Source organism: Crocodylus siamensis, chromosome 4, assembly GCF_052110815.1.
Source record: "Crocodylus siamensis isolate JL-2025a chromosome 4, ASM5211081v1, whole genome shotgun sequence".
In the NCBI taxonomy this organism is placed as follows: domain Eukaryota; kingdom Metazoa; phylum Chordata; order Crocodylia; family Crocodylidae; genus Crocodylus; species Crocodylus siamensis.
Window position 1 is genome coordinate 94,498,046 of NC_143398.1, and position 26,565 is coordinate 94,524,610.

A 26,565-nucleotide genomic window follows, 5' to 3' on the forward strand; every position below is an offset into this window, starting at 1 on the left:
AGGCAGCTGATAGCCTGTGTGTGCTCACAGACTTGAAACTATCAGTTCAATACTTGATGACTGGTAACTTCGTATAGCTAAGACGCCAATTCAATTGGGCTTTCTACATCTCTGTCAGCCTCTTGAATTACATCCGGAAGCCAGGTCAGCTGAGAATGGAACTGGCACAGTCACCTCTCCCCAGCTAATACTGCCAAGCAAGCAGACATTGCATGCTTTGCTAACTGAAGCTTCCAAGGGCTTAGCAGTTAAATGAAAGTACAGGCCCATTTCTGTTTGCAAAATATATTGCCATGAACTTCTCTGCACTACAAGATATGAACCATAAACCCTGCTGTATGAGACTGATTACGTGCTTTTTGCCCATCATGGGCTATACCATGGCATGAATGGAGATGGGGAACCTAGTGTTTTATAACAGGCATTTAAAATGACAGTGTTTTAAAATCCTCCCCACTGCATCTGCTGTCTTGTTTCAGAAGGCCAGAAATCTTTCATAAATTATCAAGACAAATGATATTTAAGGGACATCATCAACTATATTTAGATGTCAGACTGTACACAATGGCTATCCATTCATAAGAGCTTGGAAAGAAACACAATACTTTAGTTTGATAAAACACTTATTTACTATATTCTGGGAAAGACATCCTTCATAGTCATTCAGAACAACAATAAATAACTCTTATTCCAAATATTAAAAGCAGCTGCATTAGAAAGCACCTCCTAAAAGAAATCCTAGACTGAAAAAAAAAGTACATAACAAATGCAGAATATGGGACAAATCACAACTTGAACTGTATATTCAGAACTGGTTTGAAGAGCCTTACACCCTAAAAGATCAATTACTCAATATACAACAGTTATGAATGATTTAGACTCATAAAATTAACCTCCCAACATTTCCAGGACCTGCCTCTCTTTGGAAATCACATAACCATGTTCTTGGGTAATTATTAATTTATGTGTGGCTGCATTTAAAAATGTTAATCTCTTCCAAGTTATGCGTAGTTTATAATCTCCCTGAAAAAATATTCTTGCCAGAAGTGCTTACACCTATGAGACTTTATGGCAAATAAATGACTTTCTACAAACTATCTTTTTTTTGCAAAAATAACTGTATTTCATTAGTTTATTTACATGTAAAGTCACAATCATCAACTTTGTAATTAGGTGCAGGGGCAGATGTGTGATTAGGCACACACAAATAGCTCTCCCTGTGAATACTATCCACAGCTACTTATGTAGCTTGTTTCAGAGTTGTTACCTGTAGGGATGAGCTGAGAGGTTTAAAGGCATGTGTAGAATAACACTGTTAGGTGTTACAGACTGAAAGTACAAAGTAACTATCAATTAGCACATAAGCAGCAATTTTTTTTGTGTCTCCATGTATTGTCACCCTCCCCTCAACCTTTTGTTGCACTCACCATTGTAGCATATCAGCATCTCACAAAGTGATCACAATCAAAATATAGTAGTTCCTTTCACACGAGTATAGACTGGTACATAAAAATCACTTAACTGATCACTTTTTGTGTTGTTTTTTAAATAAAACAAATAGGTCAGGTAAATTAAGCAAAATGTTAAGCATTCACATGAGAAAAGCAAATATAGTTTGCAGATGAGGGAAGTACAGCAGAGAGAAGTATAGAAGGTGCCACTGCAGAGCCACAAAGGGACTCAAGAGAGTCCTGACTTCCATTCCCATAGGCTAATGACTAGATTTGCTGTGGGTGAGTGGTACAGAGACTGAGTGCCTGACAGATCACTGCTTACATCTGACAGATGACTGCAGCTCTCCCAGACTGCAGCTGCATGCAGTACACACCTATAAGAGCACCTCACCGGTAACTGGCAATGGGGTAAGTAATAAGCTGTTTACCATGAGCAATCAACTGCCCTGGGATAGCTGCAGACAGACATACCTGCATGCCTGCAATATATACATGTGTAGTTTTATCACTGATTCCTTCAGGAATAACACTATACAGATTTTGGTGAAGTTAACCTAGGGTAGGTGGTTTCACCATCTGTCTGCTCATTTTTTACACTGCACTGAAGGTCAGCTATATTGGTATAAGCATGGTGACTATTCAGGCCTGAAAGGACATACTAATAAACAGAAGTTGGGAGATTAGGAAAAAGTGAAACTGGGAAGGGGAGGAGGGCATAGAATTAAAGCATAATAAAGAGAAAGAGGAAAAATAAAGGAAATAAAGGGGAAAAAATACTGAATATCAGAAAATAAAGCATATACAAGCATCCTTGAGAGGGGAAAAAAAAGAGACTGGAGTGAGGCAAAGGAAAGTATAAATGAAAACAACAGCATTAAGTGCATTGTCATTTTTCACAATGTATTAAATAGACAGCTGGTAGCCAAAACAGGACCAAAATACACAGACTGCATTTGGTTATTGTGGGTTCTTTTACCACCGTCTAAAATGAACTCAACTGTGGATGGAACTGAGGGGAATTAGGACCCACCCTTTTCTTTTGATACCACTAATCTGGCCCTGCCAGGGATCACATTTATACCAGGCTCACAGATACTGTCCAAGAGCCCTTTCTTTCCATTTGGAATGCCCCAAAAGGCAGGTGTTCATCCTGGAATTCCTCACAAGAGTTTTCTCCTTTCCTGGCAAATTGCTCCATGTGCTGCATGCTGTTCACTGGGCATTGCTGAGGTTGCTTGCACCTGCTATTTAAGCCCCAGATGGAGATGTAACTGTCCTGCACACAACTGCACATTCATGTACCACATTTCAACTAGGACATAGCCAGTGGGTTACCAATACAGTCCAATCCAGGGAGCTCAGCTCTAGATGGAGGACCAGTGGTGACATTAGACTACAAAGCTGGACTGAGATGTAGGGGGAAAAGAAAGGAGGCAAGAGGGCAGGATGAATCGCTAGCCTACACCCAATGAGGAGTGCCCTCTCTGTCTAGTCCCTTCTCCCAATTAACCAAACCCTCCAGTGTGCCTTACTACAGGGTGACTCTTTCTCCCTATTGCTGATCTTGCTTGTATCTCTTAGAACAAGACCTCTGTGAATCTTTATCCTCAGATGCTAAAACCCTTCCTCACTGACTACAAACGACCACAGCCTGAGCCCAATTCCTAATCCGTCCAGTCCCCTTTTGTCACTGCTACTGCAGAAGCCAAAGTTATCCCTCAGCTTGTGCCTGCCTTCTGAGAAGACTTTGAAATTTTCATTTTGAACATCTGTGATTGACTGCCCTGGTGCAAAACTGCTAGCAAAGAGCAATCTGCCTGGAGCCTGGTTCACAGCTGCTATATTCCATTCATTATGAGGTAAACAGAGCTAGGCAAAGGGCTACACTGAGCAAAACTCTCCCATCATGTAACAGAGAAGGGGAAGGATCTATGTGGTAGGGTAAGGAATCTACTTCCTGCACTCTGGATCCTTTGTTTGAATTGACACTAACAAGAACAAAAATTGGATATATAAATAATTAGCTCTTTACTTTAATAGCCACATTGCCCAAGGTCTCTCTCATAACTCCCCCAGTTCCTGGAGCAGCAACACCCTCCAAACTAGCCCTCAACCCTCACTGCCCAGGAGCCATGTCCATTTACAAAAATATACATCTGTCAGGGTGCACAGGCGTGCATTTCCTGGAGAACCTGAGGAAGTTGGAAGAGGCAAAGGAGAAAGGTCACAAACTGCGGCCACAGATCTGCTCAATGTGGTAGATCTCCTTGGGACAGTCTGCAGAGAGGATTAGTGGTGTGTCCTCTGTCACCACAACATCATCCTCAATTCGTATACCAGTGCCACGGAACCTCTCGGGGGCGGCCAGGTCATCTTCTGGGATATATATCCCTAAAAGAGAGGAAGGAACAAAGTGCCCTGAGCAAAGCAGGAGGAGATGCACTTTCAGAACATTGGCCATTGCCACCCCACAAGGAGAGGAGAGCAGGGAGTACATTTGGTGAGGCTGGAGAGTTGGTTCTGAAGACATTTATCCAGGAAATTAACTTTGGTTCTCTCTGTTCATAGCAGCTAGTGAAGAAAGAATGAAGAGAGAGGACTTTTGCTCTTGCTTACAAACCTGTTTGTGAATATAAAGCCTCACTATTCCAGTTGGCCTTTCTACTGTCAGTGCCACCTTTATAAGGCCTGACTTTGATAACACTGTGGGTGATGGGATGGAAGGGCTCAGGAAAGGAAGCTGGTGTCAGGCATCAGTTTCCATTTGATGGCTGCAAAATGAGTAGTCAAGAGCCAGAGGGGAAGGTAACTGTTAAATTCTTCTTTTGTAGGGATGAGGGTGTACACTGCAAGCTGCAGCACAGCGTACAGATACCTGAGCTTCCTAGGAGCTAGTGTGGGTACCCATCCAGCCATGGCAGCACAGAGCTCAGGCCAGGCACTGCCTTCTTGTCATGGTAAATTAGCCTATGCTGCAGCAGACTGATCCTGATTCCTCAGTTACTTGGAGTATCTCTGCACTACACTGCAGTCTGCAGGGGAAACATTCCCTGTTAAAAGTCCACCACCATAATCTGTTACTTTTGGTTGGGTTTTAAGAAAGATATATGCTTTATTTTTTAATTATATTTTAAAGAACTTTTGATCCTTTGGTTGAAGCTGCAGTGGGCTAGTTTGAACTGTATCACCATCACCATCATGACATGGCCTTAGCCCAGCCCTAAAAGTGCATCTTTTTTACCTGGCTCAATGGTTATCACCATGCCTGGCTGCAGTGGAAGTGATCGGGACATGCTCGGTGTGTCATGAACATCCATACCCAGGTAATGGCCCACATGATGCGGGCAGTACTTCCGGACAGCCTAGCAGAAGGCAAAACACTATTATTAGAGTTGGTGAACCTGGACCCTGATCTGTCTCAGCACCAAGGGAAAAAGGTGGAATAAATGCACAGGAAGAACATGAGTCAGGTTTGTCATAGCAACTGTGCTGTCCATCTCATGCCTAAAGAATCACCATGGATTCTCCCCCACTGAAGGGAATACTGAGGGTCCTCAGGAAATGGAACAATAATCCTTTGTTTGAGCCAAGCCTAAAGCAGGCTGTTCACTCTGCATTGATTCTATGGAGATCATGAATGCCTTGTTACTCCCAGAGCCTGTCAGTTTGTAGCACTTAAAGAGTGTGTTCTCCACATCACTTAGTCACCTGTACTGGTTGCCTGAGCCTGGACTCTCCAAGGTAGTCTGGGCAGAGCTGTTCGGGGAACTATAAGTGAAATGGTATCCGAAAAGTAATTCCCTCCAAATTTGTGATACAGTCTTAGGACTGATATAAGCTCTGGGAGTAACAAGGCATTCATGATCTCCATAGAATCAAGCAGGATACGGATACCATGCTGATGTCACATACCAACAGAACTAGGACATGAAACCTCCCCTCCAGGGCATTAGCCCCTCTGTACTTTCCTAAACCCTTCCCCAACCAAAGGATCTCAGTGTACGCAGGCTCAAATTACTAACCCCGCCTCCTGTCTCCACCCTGTACCCTTGATATTTATTTCTTGGGGACTAAGCTGCAGAGGTGCTTCTCATCTAGCTGTGCTGCCACCTGCTGGGTGATATAGGCATTGCCTCCCCTTGGTTCATGGGGGAAGATCTCTCTCCCTATCACAACTGTAACCCTGTGCAACACAGCTGGATACCCATATTGGCTTAGAAACCAGGCCTCCTGAGAAATGCCAGGTTCCCAGCAGACTGCCATTCTTGCAGGCAGAAAGCAGTCAGACCTAGGGAGGGCCAGACATGCTAGAACAAAAAGTTCAGGTACCTTGAAGTGGTTCTCATCAATGCTTCTCTTTAGCACCCCCAGTTCTCTTAGCTTCTGCCCAGTCAGGCTCAGCATGAGATTGTAGATGTTCTCCAAGCTCACACCTGGGGAGCAGAGGCTCAGACAAGACTTCTGGACCTCCAGGACTGCCTGGTACAGCTCTGCTTGGGGACCAGTGAACCTGAAAGCAGTGGAAAGAAAAGAAAGTAACTTCTCAGATGGGAACTCCTCACTTCTGCATCAAATTCAAGGTCAGGGCTACAGACATAAGAAAGAGAAACTGTTGCCCACCAATAGGCCAGGTCAGGCAGGATATTACTGAGGTCACCTCTTTCTATCTCAGGGAGAGGGAGAGATCTTTATCAGCATCAGGACAGAGCAAAGCCAAAATTTGAAGGGAATGAAAAGGCAACTGGAACTAAGCAACCATCCCAGGGACACAATGATGAACCATTTACAACATGAGACAGAAAGGTCCTCACACAGACAGACCAACCTAGTATCCTACACCTACCATGCATGCCCAGAGTTAGCATACACACACTCAAAGGCAAGACCTATCTCTGAAGGTTAGCCTCACCTTGATAGCTGCAGTAAATTTAAAAAACAGCAATAACCACACACATTCTTACCACGAGTAGTGAGGAAAAGGTGGGAAATACAGTTCCCTATACAGGCATACCTCGTTTTATTGCGCTTCGCTTTATTGCGCTTCGCAGATATTGTGTTTTTTACAAATTGAAGGTTTCTGGCAACCCTGCGTCGAGCAAGTCTATCGGCGCCGTTTTTCCATCAGCACCATTTTTCCAACACCATTTGCTCACTTCACAATTAAGGTATGTACATTATTTTTTTAGGCATAATGCTATTGCACACTTAATAGACTACAGTGTAGTGTAAACATAACTTTTATATGCACTGGGAAACCAAAAAATTTGTGTGACTCGCTTTACTGCGATATTCACTTTATTCCGGTGGTCTGGAACCGAACCCGCAATATCTCTGAGGTATGCCTATACTCTGTTTAGTTCACATAGTCTTAGTTTCACCAACACACCACAGTGATGGGTACATTATCATTGCTTTCATGGACAGACATGTAGACATCTGTATACACACATGCTTCCACACCCATACACATGACTAATCACTGAGTGTGTTTTTCACACTCCTTCAAAGCTAGCATGCTGCATGTTTCCTGCTGCTGGCATCCTACCTGCCATTGATGGGCCATGTACGGGTGATATCACTTACATAGCAGGAAGACTCACACCCGCCATCTAGCAAGACCATTTCACCATCCTGCAGAAGAAAGGAAGAAATGCAATGCATGTCAGTCTAGTCCAGTGGCTAAGTAAGAAAATTCTCTGTGAGAGGGTTGACCCTCAAGAAGGTACTTTTTTGCAAGAGGATAGTGCAGACTCTGTTCTTATCACAGAACAGTGCCCTTGACAGGTACAGCTGAACTGCTTGGTTTACTTTAGAGAAGCTCCTTAATACAAACAATACCTAGAAAACCCAAGCTCCAATAATCTGATGTTCAGGCTTTTCTGGGGAAAGAAATGTGAGCTGTTCTGTACCTTGAAGAATCAATACCATCCAAGCAGGCTGCCATCTGTGGTCACTGCTCTACACCAATCAGGGTCAAGCAGGGAGGGTTCCCCTTTTAATCCCTGGGACAGAAAGGGTATGAAGTGATGTGGAAGAAGTGATGTGAAGAAAGATTTGCCCAGTGCTTCCGGTGCATGAACTCAGGAAAGGTCAAGGAATACCTGGGCAGTTCTAGCCTGCAGGACTCCTCTGGTAACAGGACAACAGGAGATCTACTGTGCACTCCCAACACTGCCAGCACAGTGCTGCTGTCCATGAACACTCCTAATTATTGCTATTATTTTTCCTGCTATTTTTAGTCTCAGGCTCTGAATCAGCTCTTCTGAGATGGATTTGGAGGTCCTAGTTATAGGAAGGCTTTAGATGCGTCCACTGCCAGTCTGATTCAGCAAACACCTTTCAAACTGATTGAGTGGCTGCTGCTGCCATGCAAGCTAAGTGTCTAAGTGTGGAATAACTGACTTGTCCTTCCTTCTGCAAAAAACTATCAACTGTGCAGCCACTGCTGTATTAACTCCAGGACAGATTCTGTGTTCACTTATTCTGTGTACAACTTCAGTGTTTTAAGTAGATACCATAGCCAGGCAGCCAGAACAATGCAGAGTCCCCCTTACCACAGATCTCAGAGTGAATGGGAGGGAGTAATTCTAGTGCATAAAAGAAAAACTCATAAAGTCAAGTCTCGGATACTTCTGGTGCCGATTATTCACACTATGCATAGAGAAATAGCATGAACATTCATATGAGTAGTTAATAAACTGAACCCACTGGAGTACAGACAAATGTGACAACTGTACCAATATCAAAGGATAGTGATGTAAGTTGTTACAATGCAACTGTTACATCTTCCTGATTCTGTAGAGATGCAAGTGTAGCAAAACCACTCCAGCTTTAACCCTTCATATGCCTCAAAGTTGGGAGGATTTAGCTTGCTACATGATCACGAAGATGTAACAGTCACAGCATAACAGGTGCTGTATCCCACTGGGCAGCAACTTCCCCACTTTTAAAGCAGCTAAAACGTCCATTTGTCCGTGATTTGAAGGCCACTCAAATGCCATTCTGAATTTCTTATGAGCAACTGCTTTAATTATTTTAGTCATGTATGGGATGGTCCCCCACCTGTTCTCTTGGGAACAATGAAGTAAGCTGAGTAAATGCTGGAGAAATTATTTGCTATGGGGAATCTCTCTCCAATCTAAATGTTTTGGAAAAGTTCTACTATGTCAAATATCTTGTCTCCTTATCTTAAAGGCAGGCAGAGCAGAGCAGAGCTGCTGCTCTTGATTACTCTAGGACAGCTGTTCTCAACCTTGACATCCCTTGGAAAATACCAGCTCTTAGTTTTCAACCACTTCTTGACTATGGAAAAATAATAGAACAATTCTTTTGTTGCAAAGAACTCAGACCTTAGCAGATTTTTGACACTGTGGATTCCTATTTAAAATCACTGGGTTTATCTCGTGGATCGCATATAGGCATCTGCACACCTAATACCTGCATAACAGCCTGCTACACCCTTGAAAGGCTCTCATGGCACTCAGCTGAGAATCACTACTCTAAGAGGTAACTCCAAAGTATTATGTGTAAGGGCAAGATCCTTCTGCTTTTCAGAAAGGCTCCAAATGGTGCCAATTGGGTCTAAGTATTACAACAGTCATGTCTGCCAATGTGCAGATAGTGGGCACATCTACATGTTCATTAATGCGCCATAATCAGCGCTACTGTGCACTAGTGCAAACAAATGTTTCATGATGCTTAATTTTCACTGCACTAAACCTACTGCACATTAGCACAAACAAACACTTTTTTATGCAACTAACTTACTGCACATTAGCATGTTTTTTGCCGGCCGTACTAATGTGCAGTAGATTTAGTCCAATGGGCATTAAACATCTCATGTAGACATGCCCAGTGTTACCCAATGAATGAAAGTGTTTGCATCTGCCACCTCTTTCTTCTTTCACTGTAAGAGGGAACTTCCCCAAAGGATTTGGTGAGTTGCCTGACTTAATTCTAAAGTAAATTGATGATATTTTTGTACAGGAAAGGCAAGTTCTATAAATGAAAATATAGTTATAATTATAAACACCTTAATTCCTGACATAGCTACCCACATTGTTGTTATCCCACATTATGGTCAGGGGAAGCAGGTACACATGAGAGGAAAAGGAAAGCAAGAGTCTGGCTATTTCATCTTTTTGGTAACTGGTTTGGTAACCTCCTTCTTGTAGCGCTTTTGTCCTAAAGATCTTAAGTTTGTTACTCATGGGTACAGGGGGAGGGGGCGCCTCTTGTGGTTGTGGTCTGCAGGAGAAGCTGGAATTGATGTTTTTGTGGAACTTTTGGGAGACACATCTATTAGATGGTTGCCAGGAATCACAGGGGACTGTATTCAATGTCCCAGGAGAGCCTTTAAAGTTCTGTGGGGCTATGATGAGGCAGTAAAACCAGTTTCATTAGACTCACCCTACCCAGTGTTTCAGCCTCCCTTTTCCCCAAAAGGGAGAGGCTGGGGCCAGAGCCATTCCGGGGGGGGGTGGAGAGAATCAGGGCAACTGCCTTGGGTCCCACAGAGTTGAGCCAGCTGAATCGGGCCATATTCACATCCTGCTGTTTGCTCTGCCCCACCCCCACGACCAGGCCCTGCACAGGCTGATTTCCCCTGGGCCATGCACCCTACTATGGTCATCTCTGGCTGGGGCTACAGATTGTCAAGGGGCAGCCAGTCTGTTGGTACAATATTAAACAGTGTAGTTCAAGCACTTGAAAGATGTGTGGTTTTACCTTGATAAGCTGATTGTTTTTCACATAGTGCAAGGTGTTAGACCTGTTACCACCAGCAACCACAGGGGGGTAAGCCAAGATGTCAGCACCACGAGCCCGGCACTCAAATTCAAACTGAAGGAACAAGTCAGACAAAGGAAGCCTGTTAATTCTTGTACAGTCACCTCCTGTACTGGAGCTCTCATACATACTGCCATTCTCTCTCCCTAAGCAGAATGTAGCAAGCCAAATGAAAATGAAACTGCATAGATCATGGCCTGAATGAAAACAGTCCTGAGCCCCACCCAGGGTCCCAAGAATAGCAGAAGTGCAAGAACAACCATTTTTCATGGAAGCATCTAGAATGCAGTGTTTGGTCTCTTGGGGCTTCAGTTGCTAAAAGCTGTACCAAAATTTTATGATGCTGTCATTATACATCATATAGTTGGAAGGCATTGATGCCCTTGGTCACATAGGACCTTTAAAATGTGCAGGTCCTATGTGTCAATATTTTGGAAATCAATATTTCCAAAGTACCAGCAAACTTTAGACTATTATTTGGGTTTTTTTGTGATCCTTGCATTTTAAAAGAAATACATTTGTCTAGAAGTCTGGACTGCTGATCAGCACAGACTCATCTCAGGTAGAAAAAAGGCAACCAAGTTCTACTTGCCTTTAACCTTCCCATTAAAATCTCCAAGAATATTTGGGTGAGAAACATAAGAAAAATTTATAATTTAAGGTTGTTTTGCAACTGCCTTTGTTTAAGAGGTAGGTTTAATTTAGTCATTACATCTTCAGACTCCCCCAGAATACCCTGAAAAGCTGCAGAAGTTTCTGTAACTGGAAACCAGCCCTGCTGGGTAACATACATATTAACCTAATATGTGCTTAGATCAGTGATTCTCAACCTTTTTAGACAAAGCATCCCTCCATAACTTCTAATTTAGCCTCATCCTGTTTCAAAAACTAATTTATTTATTGCAGTACATAAAAATATGACTACAGTTCTTTTGTTTCAAAGAACTCAGAAAGACCACAACAGATCAGAATGTTTTTGACACTATGGATTCCTGCCAGAAATCTTTGGGTTTATCTTTTGAATTGTGTGCAGGTGCTTTCACTCAGTACTAATATTGTGCAGCACCCCTAAATGAACCACACAAAGCCCTGGTTATGAATCACTGATCTAGATATTACTCTTTTCAGTAATGCAAAGAAAGAGCCTTGAAGGCATACGGATAGAGTTCTTAGCCAGAACAATAACAGGATATATAGTAAGAAATGAAGTCCTAACTGGGAAAGACTGATTCACCTTTGGAAAGTTCATTGCCCTTGTCCTCCTTCAAAACATTCCTGGCTGTCTTCTGACATTTTCCATTAGTAACCTGTACCAAGGCTGTTAGTTAATTACAGCCATTATGACCAATGCCACATCTGATATTTATAGTTAATAATGCCATACAGTTTAAACAGCTGTATTTCACAACAGTATACCAAGTCAATTAGTAGATAAACACGGTTCCTACAGTTAAGAGTGCAGAGTTGTATCGCATGGTGTCCATGCCTTGGGTAAGGAAGGTAAAGAAAAGCTCCTGGATTCTCAATGGAGGAAAGTGGCAGCAGTGGACCTTCACTGAAGCCCCAGATACAATCCTAGAATTCCTCCATTCATCCCACTCAGTTACCCATTTGGGCTGACTTTCCAAAGGTGTACACCTAACGGACGTGGGTTATGAAATCCTGCCCAACATAAACACTCCCACTTCACCCACACTCACGTGGATGGAGAGGGGAGTCCTTCAGAGAAAGGAATTCATAAGAACTGAAAAGCATGGGCTATCTCCTCTCTTTCTTGTCACCTTTGCTTTTATTTATTCATTCAATGGATCTCTTTTTGTTGTCTTCCTCTATTGCTGCTTCCTCTCCCTTGTTCTTTGAATGCTATTTCCCTCCAACTTATACACTGACCAAATAGATCCCCACCACCACCAGTGGGAAAGGCACACCCAGGAATACTGTCTGTTCTCCAACAACACCTGCTCCTTAAAAGGATCAGGCTAGATAGCTGCAGCTTCAGAGAGAACTTTTGCCATCGGTAAGGGTGTTTTAGAACAGTGTATTATCTAGGTTATAGAATCTTGGTATTTCCTCACACAGGAAGAGCTTAAAAGCATTCCTCAGCAGTCTTCACTAAAGTTTCAGCCCCCATCCAGATTGCAGATTCAAAACAAAGGCATTAAAACAAAGCTTTCCAGGAAAGATGTGTAACACTGCAGTCAGCCTTTCACACACACTAATGTACAATCATACAAGGATCTGAGATGGAACCTCAGGCTTTTAGCACAGAAGGGCCAGGATTCAAAGCCCACTGATGCTCAAAGAGCACTCTAAAAAAACCAGCTGAGCTGCAGCCATAATCCAAAGGTGCTTGCTGGACTGGGCTACAGCTCTGTATTGAACAGTGCAGTAATCAAAGGAACCAAAAATTGGGTGGGAAAGCATTGCAGTGGTATGCAACTAGCACTCAGAGGCAGCTCCCAAGGCTTTTCTCTTCTGGAGGAACAAATATCCAGCTCTCTTACCTCCACAGTGTAGTTCATAGAATGATCAGGTACTTACCTTGGCATACAGAAATGCTTCATCCACTGGGGATTTGCTGGCAAACATTGTTTCTATGAAAGCCTGTCAAACAGGAACATGGGCCTTTTATTAGCCAAGGGCCTGAAGCTGAAGGAAAACATCTCCTTTAACTCCAAATATTTTGAATAAGACATTCAGGATTATAAAGAGTGCAAAAAAGCCCTGTCCTATAATGCAAGAATCAGAACAAAAATTAATTTAAAAAGGTGTGGGGACAAGATGGTATGAGAAAATGAGAGCAAAAGGGTGGTGGGAGCATGGGAAAGCACCTTTGTTCTGGAGTGGAAAATGTTTTAAAGGAAGTCAAGTACATAATTGCTGGCTTGTCTTGGTTGGAAAGTGTCAACTGTGAGCTCTCCGAGTTGTCCCCCTGACTCAGCTTACTTTTATCAGGCTTGCCCCATTTCATTTTTGTCAGCTGCTCTCTGCCAGCCTCTCAAGAAACAATCACCCTGTTTATTTGATGGTTGCACACCCCATACCTGTGATGTCACCCTTCCAGCAACCTTCATCCTCTCAATCTCTGCAGAGGATTTGATCAGCCGGAGGTTTTGCACCAGGTGACAGAAGCCTCGGATACGGTTTTTGCTTCCAGTTTTCATCTCAGTCAGAGGCTGTAGGTACTCAGAGTGGAGCTGAGGGTGCACAGGCCTTGCATAGTCATACCAAACCACATTTGACTCATCTGAAACACAAAACAAAACAGACTCAGGCTAAGATATAAGATGCAAATGTTTGGAGAGTGCTAAATGAATAACCTCCTCCAATATTAGGAGACAATGGTTTGACACGTTATCTGAAAGGTAACTGTCCCCCCAGATTCGTGATACAGTCTTAGGCCTTTCATAAACTCTGAAAGTAATAGGCAGACAAGGTTCTTTGGGTAAATCTGATATCTTTTATTAGACCAACAGTTGGTCTAATAAAAGATACCAGATTTACCCAAAGGACTTTGTCTGCCTATATCCTTAGACCAACACAGATACAACCTACACCCCTGAGAGTAACAGGGCATTCATGATCTCCATAGAATTGAGCAGATTAGTAACGTGCAGACTAATAAGTGTTTTTGTAGATTTAACAACAATTTATTAATTTAGAAGCATACACTCAATCAGCAACACCTGCTTGCATAAAAGTACCCAGCTACACTTACTCCTCATAAAGGCAGCCACAATAGTGAGATAAGACGAGACAGGGAGAACATTTCATTCCAGAAACATAACTTTACAATAGTGCCTATCGAGTACTTGGATTCCTGGGGTTAGAGCCCTACTGACCTCATAAAACAACTACACCCCTTGGTTACAACCACCTTAAGTCCAGATCACTAACAATTCTTTTTTAGGCTGGCTTGTTTAAGAACTCTTTGCCACAGAATTTCCATTGAAGAGAACTTGTTCAGGCAGAATGCAATTACCCTCAAAGCAATATTCACCAAACCATTGAGGACACCATACTTACCCCTGCTGTGTGATCTTTTAATCACAGAATCATGGAAAAGTAGTGCTGGAAGGGAACTCTGGAGGTCATCTAGTCCAATCCACTGCCTGAGGCAGGATCATCCCTATCCAAACCTGTACAAATCTATTGTCTAACCTATCAGCAAAACCAGAGTCAACCCTGACACAACTACAAGGCATAACACCCTAACCTGCCACAGGTAAAGCAAGGAGACCATAGTGCCCAATAGGCCTATGCGAAGCGTCAAGTATTCACTTGGATTGGGATTTGGCCAGTTCGGAGGACAGTGATTCAGTTCAGAGATTCAAATCACTGTCCCGATTCAATTCGGCCAAATTGGATCCAAAAGATTTGGCATCCCTTTGGAGATTTGGCCATAGACTAAACAGGCAGGTGACACAGCTGCCTCCAGCTGGTAAGTCGGTTGGGGATGGGAAAGGAAGGGGCATGGGGGGGCGGGACAGGTGCAGGGACTGGAACAAGCTGCCTGACCAGGGCGGGGGGGGTCCATTACTCAGGCAGTGGGGCACAGGATGTAGGCACAGCAGTGCTGAGAGTGGGGGCTCTGCCCTCCAGCTGCTTGCCCAGCTGGGGGTGGGGGAGGGTGGGGGGGTGTAGGATGCAGAACCAGCTTGCTGCAGGAGGAAGGAGGCAAGTGGCAGCAAGGCATAGCCCCCACTCCCAGCACTGCCGTGCCCACATCCACTGTATCATCTTAGTCTATGGCCAAATCGCCAAATCTTTTCTGAATCTTTTTCTGAATTGATTTGGATGTTTCTAATCAATCTGGAGGTTTTAATTAGTCTCTTGATTTGATTCAGATTCAGAGATTCAGTCCCCAAATTGGCCCGAATCAAATCAGCTATTGAAGCATCCCACAGTCTCAGTGTCCAATGTCCTGTTGCTGCAAAGATTGTTAAAATACATTTGAGAGGTCCCAGGAAGAAGGCCTGCTACAGAGAAAGGCAAGCCCCCTCCAATCTGTACCAATCTAATCATAGGGTAAAATTCCTTTCTGATTCCAAATATGGCAATTGATCTGACCCTGAGCAGAGGCAAGTCCCTCTAGCCAGGAGTCTCTGGGTTTATGTCCCAGAAGGAGCACTGGCACACCCATCAAGTTCTCCAGCCTTGGCTGCAGCCAACACCTAAAACTTTTGAGGAAGGTGATCCCTTCCCCCCACCCCCTGCAATAGCAAGAAGGAAAAAAAATTAGTTCCCAGCTTCATGTGGCAACCAGCAAAGCTCAGAAACAAGGGAAATATCCACAATAGAACACAGGCATCCCTGACCAATGCTTTTCCAATCTCTTCTTGAACACCTACAGTGACAGAGATACCACAACTTCTCTAGGCAGTCTATTTCACTGCCTCACTGTTCTAACAGTGAAGAAGTTTTTCCTGATATCCAATCTACACCCACATTGCTGCAACTTCAAGCCATTGATCCACACCTTGTTCTCTGCAATGAGAGAAAAGGCACTATATAACGAATATTCAGGAATTTAGCATGCCCATTACTTATTTGCCTAATTCCAATGGAATGTATTTCTCCTTTTAAAGCCTGCAAAAGTGTTCTGTTTAATAATTTGGGATGTTAAAAATACATTTAAGTTTGCTCTCAGTTGTGAATATTGATCCCACATGATTATGTTATACAAAGTTAAAAAAAAAAAAAAGGGATAAAAATCTCCTGCTCAGGGCTTAAGTCAATCTCTAACAAGTGAGGGCTCCAACAACACATTTCTTCTCTATGTATTTTATTCTACAATGGTTCATGCTTTTCACCTCCTTTTCAGTTTCAGGCCATTCTGGAGAAACAATATTGGACTACATGGACAATTGTTTTTGGGTAGGACAATGCCAAGGTTCTATTTTTTCTCCTTTTTTAGTGTCTTAAATTTTCTGTATCCATACACAAAGGCAGAAGAGGAATTAGGATAAGGTGAAACACATTTTTCTGTTTGATAAAACATTTATCTGGGGACCCCTGAGGTAACTAAAAAAAACCTGTTTGGTTTACAGAGGTGCTTTTCTACCAGAACTTTGCTAGCAAAATTCTGTTCAGCCCATTTGGTAATATTTTGAGGTGGTGAGGGCTGGAAGACATCTAACAGGGGTGATCTTCTGTACAAGTTGAATTAAATTATAAAACTTGGTGTGATGCAGAAAATGTATCCAAGAAGGCAAAAAGCTGTGAAATAAGTGCTGGTGTATCACCAGAGAGTTTCTAAAATGACTTTAATGCAGGTGAGAGAAGCTGAACTGAGGGCCCACTGAGAATGAAGTTTTCTAGTAAAAGATGAAATACAGCATAGGCAGCAACTTCCCACTTACACACACTGCCTCTGCACTAATGAACTTCCACATTTGGGGGCCAAGTATCAGGAAGAGAAGGAATATCAGTCTTTATAGCCCCATCGATCCTTTGCTTCTCTTGATACTGACAACAAAGGACCAATTGGAGACCATCATCTCACAGGCCAAACAGCCAGACTACAATCAGAGGTGAAAAGATCTGACCCCTGTTCCTAGTGTCATGTGCTATCCTCTGAGCCTCCCAACTTCAGATAAGGCTGAAATCAGCAATACAGACCATGTCCCAATCTAGTGTCATCTGGTCCCTTTACCCTGGGTCCCATCTCATACCCTTTCTGTTACCTTTAAGTTTGGCCACCAGGTTTCTAAACTCCTCTATGGTATAAGCTTCATCCACTCCTGTGAGAGCTACTGCCCCATCCGTGCCTGATCGTGGCCCATCCCACAGCTCTCGGTTTAGGTCTCGGCGTGGTACAAAAAGCATGGCTTTGTGAGATGGCAGCGCTTTGCCAGGCAGACTCTGGAGCACCAAGATGCTGTCAGGTTCCTGGAACCCACACAGGTACAGGAAATTAGTGTCTTGGTGGAAGGTGTATGGGATGTCATTGCTCATGTAATAGGTGGGGTTGGATAGCAGAATCACTGTGTGGTCCATACCACCCCAGTCTTTAGCTTCCTTCTGGATCGAACTCATCAGCTTATATCGGCGTACAGCATATTCCACCTGGGACAGCCCTGGAGTTACCTCCCCTATGAATGAAAAACAAACCAGATGAAGTAACATCCTGATCTCAGAACCACCTGCCCCCATCCCACTCTGTGAGCTCATTAAAAAGCAGCCTATTTAGTAGTGGTGCAAGATAGAGATTTTTGGGGCTGATACGGATAGCCAATTTTTAAGGAGCCATATCAACCAATTCCAATCTGATTTCCAATACAGCATGGAGATCTGCATGAAGCTGGTAAGTTTGTTATAGTGGAAGGGAAGGGAGAGGGAAGAGGTGTGTGGGAGGCAGATCAAGGCCCCCATGGTGAAGGAGAGAGTGGGGCTGGGGCAGGAGCTGCCCAGCCAGGGCAGAATTGGGGGGAGGCGCGGGACGGAGCTGGGACTCGTCTGGGGGGTGCGAGGAGCAGATCTATATGGGGTGGGCTGCCGTTGTGGGCTGGGGCTGTGCTGGGCTCCTCCTGGTGTGGGCTGGGCCAGGCTGTGCTTAGGGCAGGCTGCAGAAGCACTGGAGGGGGCTATGGTGGGAGGGAAGCTCCAGCCACCCCAAAATTCACTGTAGCCCCCCAACCCCGCCTCCCAGTGCTGCTGCCATCCACTCTGAGTGGAGCCTGGCTCAGCCCCCACCAGGAAGAGCCTGGTGCAGCCCCAGCCCCGACCCCAGCAGCATCCCGCCCTGCCGCATGCAGATCTGGGGGCACCCCCTCCTCACACGTGTGCCCCCCAGTGTGCGCAACAGTGGGAACTGCCCCCCCCAACCTGCACCCTGCCCTGTTCCATCCCAGCTGGGCAGTGCTTGCCCCAGCCCCAATCCTTCCCCCACCACAGGGTCCATGATCTGCCTCCCATGCCGCCCCCCCCAACAGATTTACCAGCTGTACGTAGCTCTCCAAGCTGCCAGGCCATGCTCCTCACAGCCTACATGCCGTGCTGTGGCTATGTGCATGCACGAGCCATTTATCAGTCACATTATGGGTCACATCAGGCTGATTTCCAATACAGCCAATTTTCTTTATATCAGTGCCGATCCAATATCAGGCCGATGTATTGGCGCACATCTACTATTTAGCTAACCTTGTATCCCCTTTTTCTCTGCTTTCTTGCTCCTCTGATGTTTATACCATCATTCTGGCCTCACACCACCCTTTCCACTGCTCTCCATCCTACTATTTTGACTTCATGTACCCACAATCTCCACTCATTTCTATCACCAGGTAAGAAGAAAAGATTTCTTTTAAACCAATCAATGCTTCTTCTATAAATTCTGGGCAAATATTTAGATCAAGCAGTTACAGACAAAAACCCAAAGCATTCTGGGAGCAAACTAAGGTCAAATGAGTACTGTCAACTTCCAAATGAAGATAGAGGGGCATGGAGGAGTGGAACAAACTGAACCTTAACCCTGTTGGAAAATGTTGGCTTTATGGTATCTGGACATTGAACAGAAGACAGGACATGGTTCTAGTGTTAATTCCATCAGATAAGGTTGTATTTGAACAGCCACTCCAGTGTTGGGTTAAGTCATAAGACAGTTAGCTTTAAAGTATAAGCAGCAGAGTCAATGTTGCCAGTACCATGTGAGACGAACTAAAAGCAAAAAGGTTGTCCTTGAACAATTTGATTAGCCAATAAAGTGGCTTGGTTTAGAAACAAACCAAGCCTTCTTGGATGATGTCACAGGATTTGACTGAGCAAAGAATGCCTGCACATGAAAGACCCAATTTCTTCCAATAATTAACAAAACAGGCTCTTTTGAACATTAAAAGCTATAATCCTATTAACTCCAAGAACACAAATTATCTTTTTCTCAAGACTGCACATCTCACCATCCTTCCCTAGCAAAGAATCTGAAGAATGGAGACTAAAACATTCCCACTGCAACTGAAGAAGCGGGATCAACCTACCCAAACTTAGGTAGGTGCTTTTCAAAAGAGACAAAGGGAGACTACTTTAACCGGTATTTAAGGTAACATTCTGCAAATCTTAAAGAGAATTCTGACTAATGCCCTATATTCTTACATGTATTGGCTTTTCATATTGCTAACTTCTAATTTCATAATTCTTTTCATGCTGCTATACTACAGAATTACTAAAATTAAGCATGCTATTTAATATCTAATAGAAGCCCCCTTCTCCAATAGCTACTTCTTATCTACACATTTTTTATGGGGGGTTACAGGGAAGAATTTTTTCTCCTGAGAAAAGAACTTTGAAAACTATATGTTTTATTTTTTACTAAACTCTAACTCTTTCCATTAAAACAATTGCCAACACTTGTTTTGTCTAAAAAAAATTCCTATAGCCCTGAAGTCATCAAATCTACAGAATCAGTTTTAAAACTCAGAAACAAATTCTAGAATTATGGATTTTTGGAATCTCAAATAGTCTATTCTACCCCCAAAGGCTTCCTAAATGTAATTAAAGTTCAAGTGAAATTTAAAAGTTGGGTGCAGAGTCTGGTGGGTTTTGGATTCCACTGGTATTCTGGCTATGCCAGAGGAGCTTGTAAACAGCTTCTGCCTATATGACAGTGCTAGGTGTCCAAAAGCATAGCTGCAATGTTTTTGTTATTGGTCTAAATGAACTGATACTCACTTACTAGCTGCTTGTAATTTTTTTTTTATTTTGTACATTCTTTTTAATAAACTTATTTAAGTGCTAGGTTTGATTGTGTAAGAACTCTTGACCAATACCTAACTTCTTAGCAATATATTTAAAAAAAAACCACTTTTCTTGACTGCAACAAATTCCAAATTATATTTTTGCACTTTTCAATCTTTTTAAAGGTTCTCTGTGACTGTTAATTCATTTGCTCACCTTCACTACTTCCACAAATGTGCACAAACTCAATCTGACCTCCACTGTCAGTTTCTAACTTTATTGTTACCTGCTTTGTTTTCCTTTCTTTCTCTTTTCTTCCAACTATGAAGTTGGAGAGGAAGCTGTTTCTTAAATATGTGCTGTCCATCTCTCTAGAATTCTGTCCTCAACATTTTCTTGAGCCACCTCCCCAGTTTAAATCTGATTTTTTAAAGCTTTCCTTTTTTTCTTTGGCTTACAAAATATTATCTATTAATTATTTTTGTAATATAATGTGCACAAAGGACTCTCTTTAAAAACGCATGTTATTGGATTGGCAGCAGGCCAACTGAGGAGCAACCATTGACTGAAAAAACTTTCTATGCTTGGTTCTAGAACAAGAGGCAGACTGAGTCAGAAAAAACTACCATATTTATTTGAATCCAAGGTAAGGTTCCCTCTCCTCCGCATTCAACCTAGGGAGAAACAAGCCTCATCTTGGATTCAAGTACCAGCAGTCCAGTTCCAGCCCTGATCCTGGCCAGAGCCAGAATATCTGCCTGCCTTGGACCAGGGTCAGAGCTGCTGCTGCTCTTGCCTCAAGTCAGCAGCAGCTGCAGTGAGTTCAGATCAGAAGCTATGGCTATGATCAGGGATTGGGTGGGGATGGGGCAGCCGCATGCGTGGAAATTGGATGGAAGATAGGGCAGCAGCGTAGGCCGGGAATCAGGCAGGGAATGGGGCAACAGCATATATGAGGATGGGATAGCAGCATGCAGGGAGAGTGGGAGGGAATGGGGCAACAGCGTGCATGGGAAGCACGAAATAAAACATGTGGGGATTAGGAGGGGGATTGGGTGGCATGAGTCAGGGTGTGGGTGGCAGCACAGGCCACAGGGATTGGGTAGGGGGTGGGCAGATGGGAAAACAGGTGGCAGGGGCACAGGCATGGGGGACAAGTGGCAGGGGAGCACAGTGTGGGGTCAGGCTGCTGACCGGCTCTCTCCGTGGTGGGACAAGTTTAAGGTGACTCTTCGGTAATTAGATTCTATCAAATGAAAATTATAACAAATGTATCATTTTCCAATTGTAGAATGTAATTATTGGGGCACTGTCTTAAATTCAAAGTCATCCTGGATTTGAGTAAATACAGCAGTTCCTGAAATGCACAAGGCTTTGGATTAGGATATGGGAACCACACCCTTTTCTAGAGCCTGAGATTGTCACAAAACGGAAAATTCCATGAGGAATAAAATCACTCCCTTGAAATAAAATTACTATAAGTAAGATAGGTCCAGGCTACAGGCACTTAATGCAAAACACTGATTTGCTGTATTATTTAAAGTTACTTCCTTGGAGAAATGTAGAAAGGGAGCAACATCTCCTGACTGGTTACCTGCCATTCAGGATCCTTACCTGGCTTGAGAAGGTGTGGGTGTGTGAAGGGGCTGGGCTGACCCAGGTACCGGTTTGGAATTTTCCTCTGCTGGGCAGGCTGAATGGAAAACCTCCGAAGTAAACAGAACTTGCAGTCTAAAGAAAAGAAAATGCCCTCTGTCAAGATGTAAAACCTTTCAGTATCATACTGAAAATCTACATGCCCTCTAATTTCCAATTCTTAGCATTGTTTATCCTACTTCCACTGCACTGATAACCTTTCTCAATATGTCAACTTGTTGCAGTTATTTTGAAAACAGTTAAAATGCAAGCTCAAATATGAACTGATCTCAACAGAAACAGAAGAATTATGAACATACACTGGGATGAATAAAGAGAAGTCAGTGTATGCTGAATTGGACAAATTAGTGACCGCATGCTTGAAAGAGGAAAGCTGGACTGATCTTGTGTGACATCTGCTTTTGTTTTGTACAGAAAACGATATACAAAGAAGATTAAATGTTTTAGTTATTCAAAGTGTCGCAAAAGCTGGGGTACTCCAAACAAAACCTACCTCCCCTTTCCAGGCCATTTGGGTCATGTCCTGTAAGACCCATTTTTAATGGAAAAAAGAGATGTTCACTTTTTATGACCTTTCCAGCCCTCAGCCCTTCTCTTGAGACTGCTAGTAAAGGGCCCATCAAGTGCCACTGTTATATGTTATGAGGCAAACCCTTATCGGTGGGGGGGGTGAAACCTACTCCACCTAGTGCCTTAAAGTTATTGGCTACCAGCATTATCTAAACTGAAACTGGTCACTCAGAAGCAAGCACTTCAACAACTGTACTTCCTGTTCCCAGTACCATGAGTCAGTGGCATTCCCAAACAGGCAACTACAAGAACTTGTTGCGTGCACCGAGGACCTGGGGACACTCTTGATGTGAAAACAAGAACGTGACTATAATATCCGTCCCTGTCAGTTTTCCCTGAAAAAAAATCTCTGGATCTGAAATTTAAATTATTAATCTGAGCCCTATTCCCTTTTACAGAATTTAGGAAAAGCGTCTAGTGGTTTTCAGACAAAGTTCTTTGGGTAAATCTGGTATCTTTTATTAGACCAACTCAGATAGTCAGAAAAATTCTTCTTAGCAAGCTTTTGGGTTTAAATACCCTTCACCAGGCTAAGGAAGCATCTGCAATTAGTGTGTGCTCTTCCTGGATGGAATGAATAGTAAAGAAGTCAGAGGCTGGTATGCATGCAAGAAAGGCAGTCCGTGAAGATATAAATAGTGATTTTCAAACTTCCTAAAGTCACAGAACCCTTTCATATCACTTCTGCTGTGGAACTCCTTCCCTTGACTCCATGGGCCATGTGAGCTAACATGGAGTTAGTCAACCTGCAGTGGCAGGGTGGTCACCATCTTCTGTTCCGCTCCTTCATTATCCCCAATCTCTCTGCAGAACCCGTGATGACCTACCACAGAACCCCAGAGGTCCATAGAACAGTTTGAAAACCACTACCCAAGATGATCCTTTCTACATCCTTCACAATTATAAAGAAGGCTTAGGATAAATTTCAGTTCAAGTCTTCAAGGCTCTGTACTTCTCTTGCTTACCAGTCTTACTGTGTGCTTAGAGTTGAGATGTGTAAATGCTTTCTCTAGAGCTAAAATTCAAATACAGACCCAAAATAGGATGTACAGGCAGCATATCTCCCAGGGAGATGAGAGAGCTCTCACAAGCAATTATTTATATTTTAAAAGTTTAAAGAGTCCTCAGGACTGTGTACATCCAATACAGATAAAAACAAATTATACATTTATTAGTTACAGTAAACCTGACTCATGGTTTGAGCAGTCACCTGGAGAGGTCCAGTCTCCTGCATAGCATTCTTGGCTCTGCTACTGATTGTGTCAACAGGAGAAAGTCATTTCTCTCTGTGCCTTACCATTTATATGGAAAACAAAAATCAACACATCACATGGAGAATGGAGGCTAGGTTAAGCTAAAAGGATACTGTCTAGGCAACCTACATTTAGTAAAGTAACATGTTAGGGGTAACATTTTTAAAGTTTTAGGGTGTTGAATGGGGAGTTTGTTGTGGCTGTTTCTTATCTTTTGGGCTGTTTATATGTTAACGTAATTGGATCTGTATCTTTTTGGATAGGGTGGGATATAAGTCCAAATAATAATTATTATTATTGGGAAGATTCCTAAATGTGTATGCATGCTATACTTACAATGAAAACACAGAACTTACTTCTTCAGTCCTAAAAGACCAAAACATCAAATCACTAGGTCAGGGATTGACCACATTTTGGGGCAGAGTGCCAAAAACACCCATAACCTTGACTTGTCAGATCTCGGCATGACAGAGACAGACAGCAGGAAGGCATGAGGGGCTTGAACCTTGTTGTGACAATGCAGCCCTGGCTCCTTCCCCACCATCCACCCTAAGACACGTGTGTCAAGCAAAATACCTTTGTATGCCACACTCCAGTACCTGTGCCGGGAGTTGCCTGCCCCTGTTATTAGGGTGCACTGATAAAGATTTTCTTGGCTGATACCAGTGGTTGACTACGGGCCAATTATGGCTGGTTAATACTGATCTAATAGCCAATTTATAGGAATGCAGCCCAGAAGTTTGGAGAGCAGCATCCATCCAGTAAGCCTGGGGCGGAGGGAAGGGGGGCTGATTGAGGTCCCCACAGTGAGAGAAGGAGTGGGGCAAGGGCAGGTGCTGCCCAGCCAGGGCCGTGACTGCAATTCTGCCAAGAGCAGAACACATCTGCAGGCAGCTTGTCCGGGGGAAACGGGGCAGCTCCCCACCACTGTGTGCACCCTTGGAAGTGGCATGGCGAGAACATGTGCCCCCCCAGATTTGTGCACAAGGTGAGGGTGGGCTCACGGCCAGGGGCTGTGCCAGCCTCTTCCCTGCTGCATTTGGGGTGGTCCCGCTGTAGCTACCCTTCCAAGCACTGCCACTGCCTGCCCCACGCCCTCCCGCCCTGAGTGTAGCCCTGGCTTAGCACTCCTACCAAAGAGGCTGGAGCAGCCCCTGGTCCTGAGCCCTCAGTGGGCAGCTCACCCTTGCCCTGCACACAAATCCAGGGGGGCAAATGCCTCTCATGCTTCCCCTGGGGGTGCAGTGCAGCGATGGGAAGCCACCCCCTTCCCCATCCACCAAACAAAGTGCCCAAGGCTCTGTCCCAGCAGAGTCACATTCACCGCCCTGGCTGGGCCTCGTGGGAGCCTCAATCCGTTCTCCCACGCCCCTTCTCTCCCCCATGCCTCTTCCTCCCTGGCAGACTTAACTTGGAGAGCAGAGTCCTGAAGGTATCTGTGCGCATGCACGCAGCATTTAATGGTCATATTATCAACTACACTGGCCAAAAAAGCTGATTACCAACAATGTTAATTTGCCTTTTATCACTGCCAATTTGATATGCCACTGATGTATCAGTGCACTTCTGCCTGTTATATATGACAACAAATGAATGCAAATTGCAAAAGTCATTTTTGTTTTTGCTCTCATCTTAAACAGAATAATGCAGCCCTTGGACCCCTGGCATATTAGTAAAGCTTACAGCTTTTTAACAGGAGAAAAACGTGCATTGTGTTCTACATAACAATGCTCTTCCCTCTGTGCTGCCCTCTTCTCAAGATCTTGGCTCTGCCTGTGGTTGGCCCAAGGACAGCAATTTCCCTAAGAAGCCCTTGCCTCTTGCACCCTTTCTGGTGCATCAGGGCTATACCCCCGCTTTACTAACACTTTGGTCCTGATGTAAGACGTGCTAGAAACGCTGATTGGGAAACACATTTGCGAAGACAGCCACCTTCCAACACAAGGCTAAGGGGCTTGCACTGATCCTGGCAGGGTCACACCAGGACCTGCAGCAAAGATGGGGAAGGACACATGCCTCCTTCAGAGCTGCTGTGATGACAATGAGGGCAGGTGCATACAGCAGCATTGCCAGGTCTTAAATATGAAATTATCATATTGTAAGCACAAAACTATCATATTTGCTGGAAAACTATCACAAACTGAAACACTATGCAAATACGTACACAAATACATCTTTTTCTTTACTTTATATTGTTCACTGCAAGTCACCAGCGAGTGAGTGAGAGCTGGGTCATCACCGTCTAAGCATTTCTGTATCTTCAGTAGGATTGCCCAACTGTTTGAATCTATTCTGGGAAGTTTTGGGAATGCCAATGTGCCCGTGACACAACACAAATGTGCCTGCGTGCTTGCATGTATCAGTTACAGAGTACGGTGCACGAACTTGGTCAGGAAGGCAAATACATATGACTATTACATTTTTAAAACCCACTGAACTACCATGTCCATCAGACTCAATATTTAATATATTTATTTTAATGAATGCCCTATCATTCATCTCCTGGGTGCCTCTCTGCAGTCTCCTGGAGGTTTATATCTGGAGACTCCAGGGCAATCCTGGAGGGCTGGCAACCCTAACCTTGAGGTGAGCTGTCACATCAAACCCCAGAGTCAGTTTTGCCAGTGACTTGGGTTTTCCACCTGCTGCATCCCTAAGCTGCCTCAAAAATTATCCTACAATTTTGAACGTTTGTACCATTACAGCTCGTACAAAGGGGGAAATGTTCGTACAAATCCGACCATGACCGTGCACCTGGCAGCACCGGCACCGGTACCGCCCCCAACACGTGGGCAGTGGGGGCAAAGCTGGGGGCATCCGTGCTTAGAAGGAAGCAGAGGCTCTGACCTGCTCGGCTGCGCCAGTCGCGGGCGGCCGGGAGACGCCTCGGAGCCGGGAGCCAGGCCATAGCGCGAGGTACCGGCTCCCGCGCCGCTCCCCCCCGCCCGCGTGCACCGCGCGGGACCTCCCGCGCCGGCTAATGACGTCATTCGCCGGCGCCCCCTCTCGGCCGAGGGCCAAACAGAGGAGGTGGCAGTGCTAATCGCCTGCTCAAAAAAAAAAAAAAAGAAAGAAGCAGCGTGGAGAAAAACGACCTGCTCCGCCCTCAGCATGGGGGCCTGAATTGGAGTAGGGCGGCTGTTGATGACGTTGAGGGAGGAAGTGAGACGTGCTCC

At 44.2% G+C, this 26,565-nt stretch overlaps 1 protein-coding gene across 2 annotated transcripts; it reads right to left on the reverse strand.

Annotated features, from left to right (window-relative positions):
* Positions 1–542: 542 nt before the first annotated feature.
* On the reverse strand, positions 543–26,561 carry LOC149866119 (xaa-Pro aminopeptidase 3-like). 2 transcript variants are annotated; one of them, XM_090042960.1, is made up of 10 exons: positions 26,237–26,561; positions 21,525–21,641; positions 16,928–17,335; positions 13,286–13,488; positions 12,783–12,845; positions 10,182–10,295; positions 7,000–7,085; positions 5,784–5,964; positions 4,696–4,816; positions 544–3,845 (listed from the first exon to the last, which is right to left on the reverse strand). In XM_090042960.1, exons 1-10 carry the CDS (start codon positions 26,295–26,297, stop codon positions 3,679–3,681), a joined length of 1,521 nt encoding a protein of 506 aa, XP_089899086.1. In that variant the 5' UTR covers positions 26,298–26,561; the 3' UTR covers positions 544–3,678. The 2 variants fall into 2 exon arrangements, with proteins under 2 accessions (XP_089899087.1, XP_089899086.1); XM_090042961.1 differs by lacking the exon at positions 12,783–12,845 and having other exon boundaries at positions 543–3,845.
* Positions 26,562–26,565: the final 4 nt, after the last annotated feature.

Bases quoted from the DNA above. Each gene is read 5' to 3' on its own strand.
- LOC149866119 (XM_090042960.1), bottom strand. From the start codon at position 26,297: ATGGCCTGGCTCCCGGCTCCGAGGCGTCTCCCGGCCGCCCGCGACTGG. The intron at 17,336-21,524 runs GTAAGGATCCTG...TTTCATTCATAG, and splicing joins CCCACACCTTCTCAAGCCAG to GGGAGGTAACTCCAGGGCTG. The intron at 13,489-16,927 runs GTAACAGAAAGG...TTTGTGTTTCAG, and splicing joins CCTGGTGGCCAAACTTAAAG to ATGAGTCAAATGTGGTTTGG.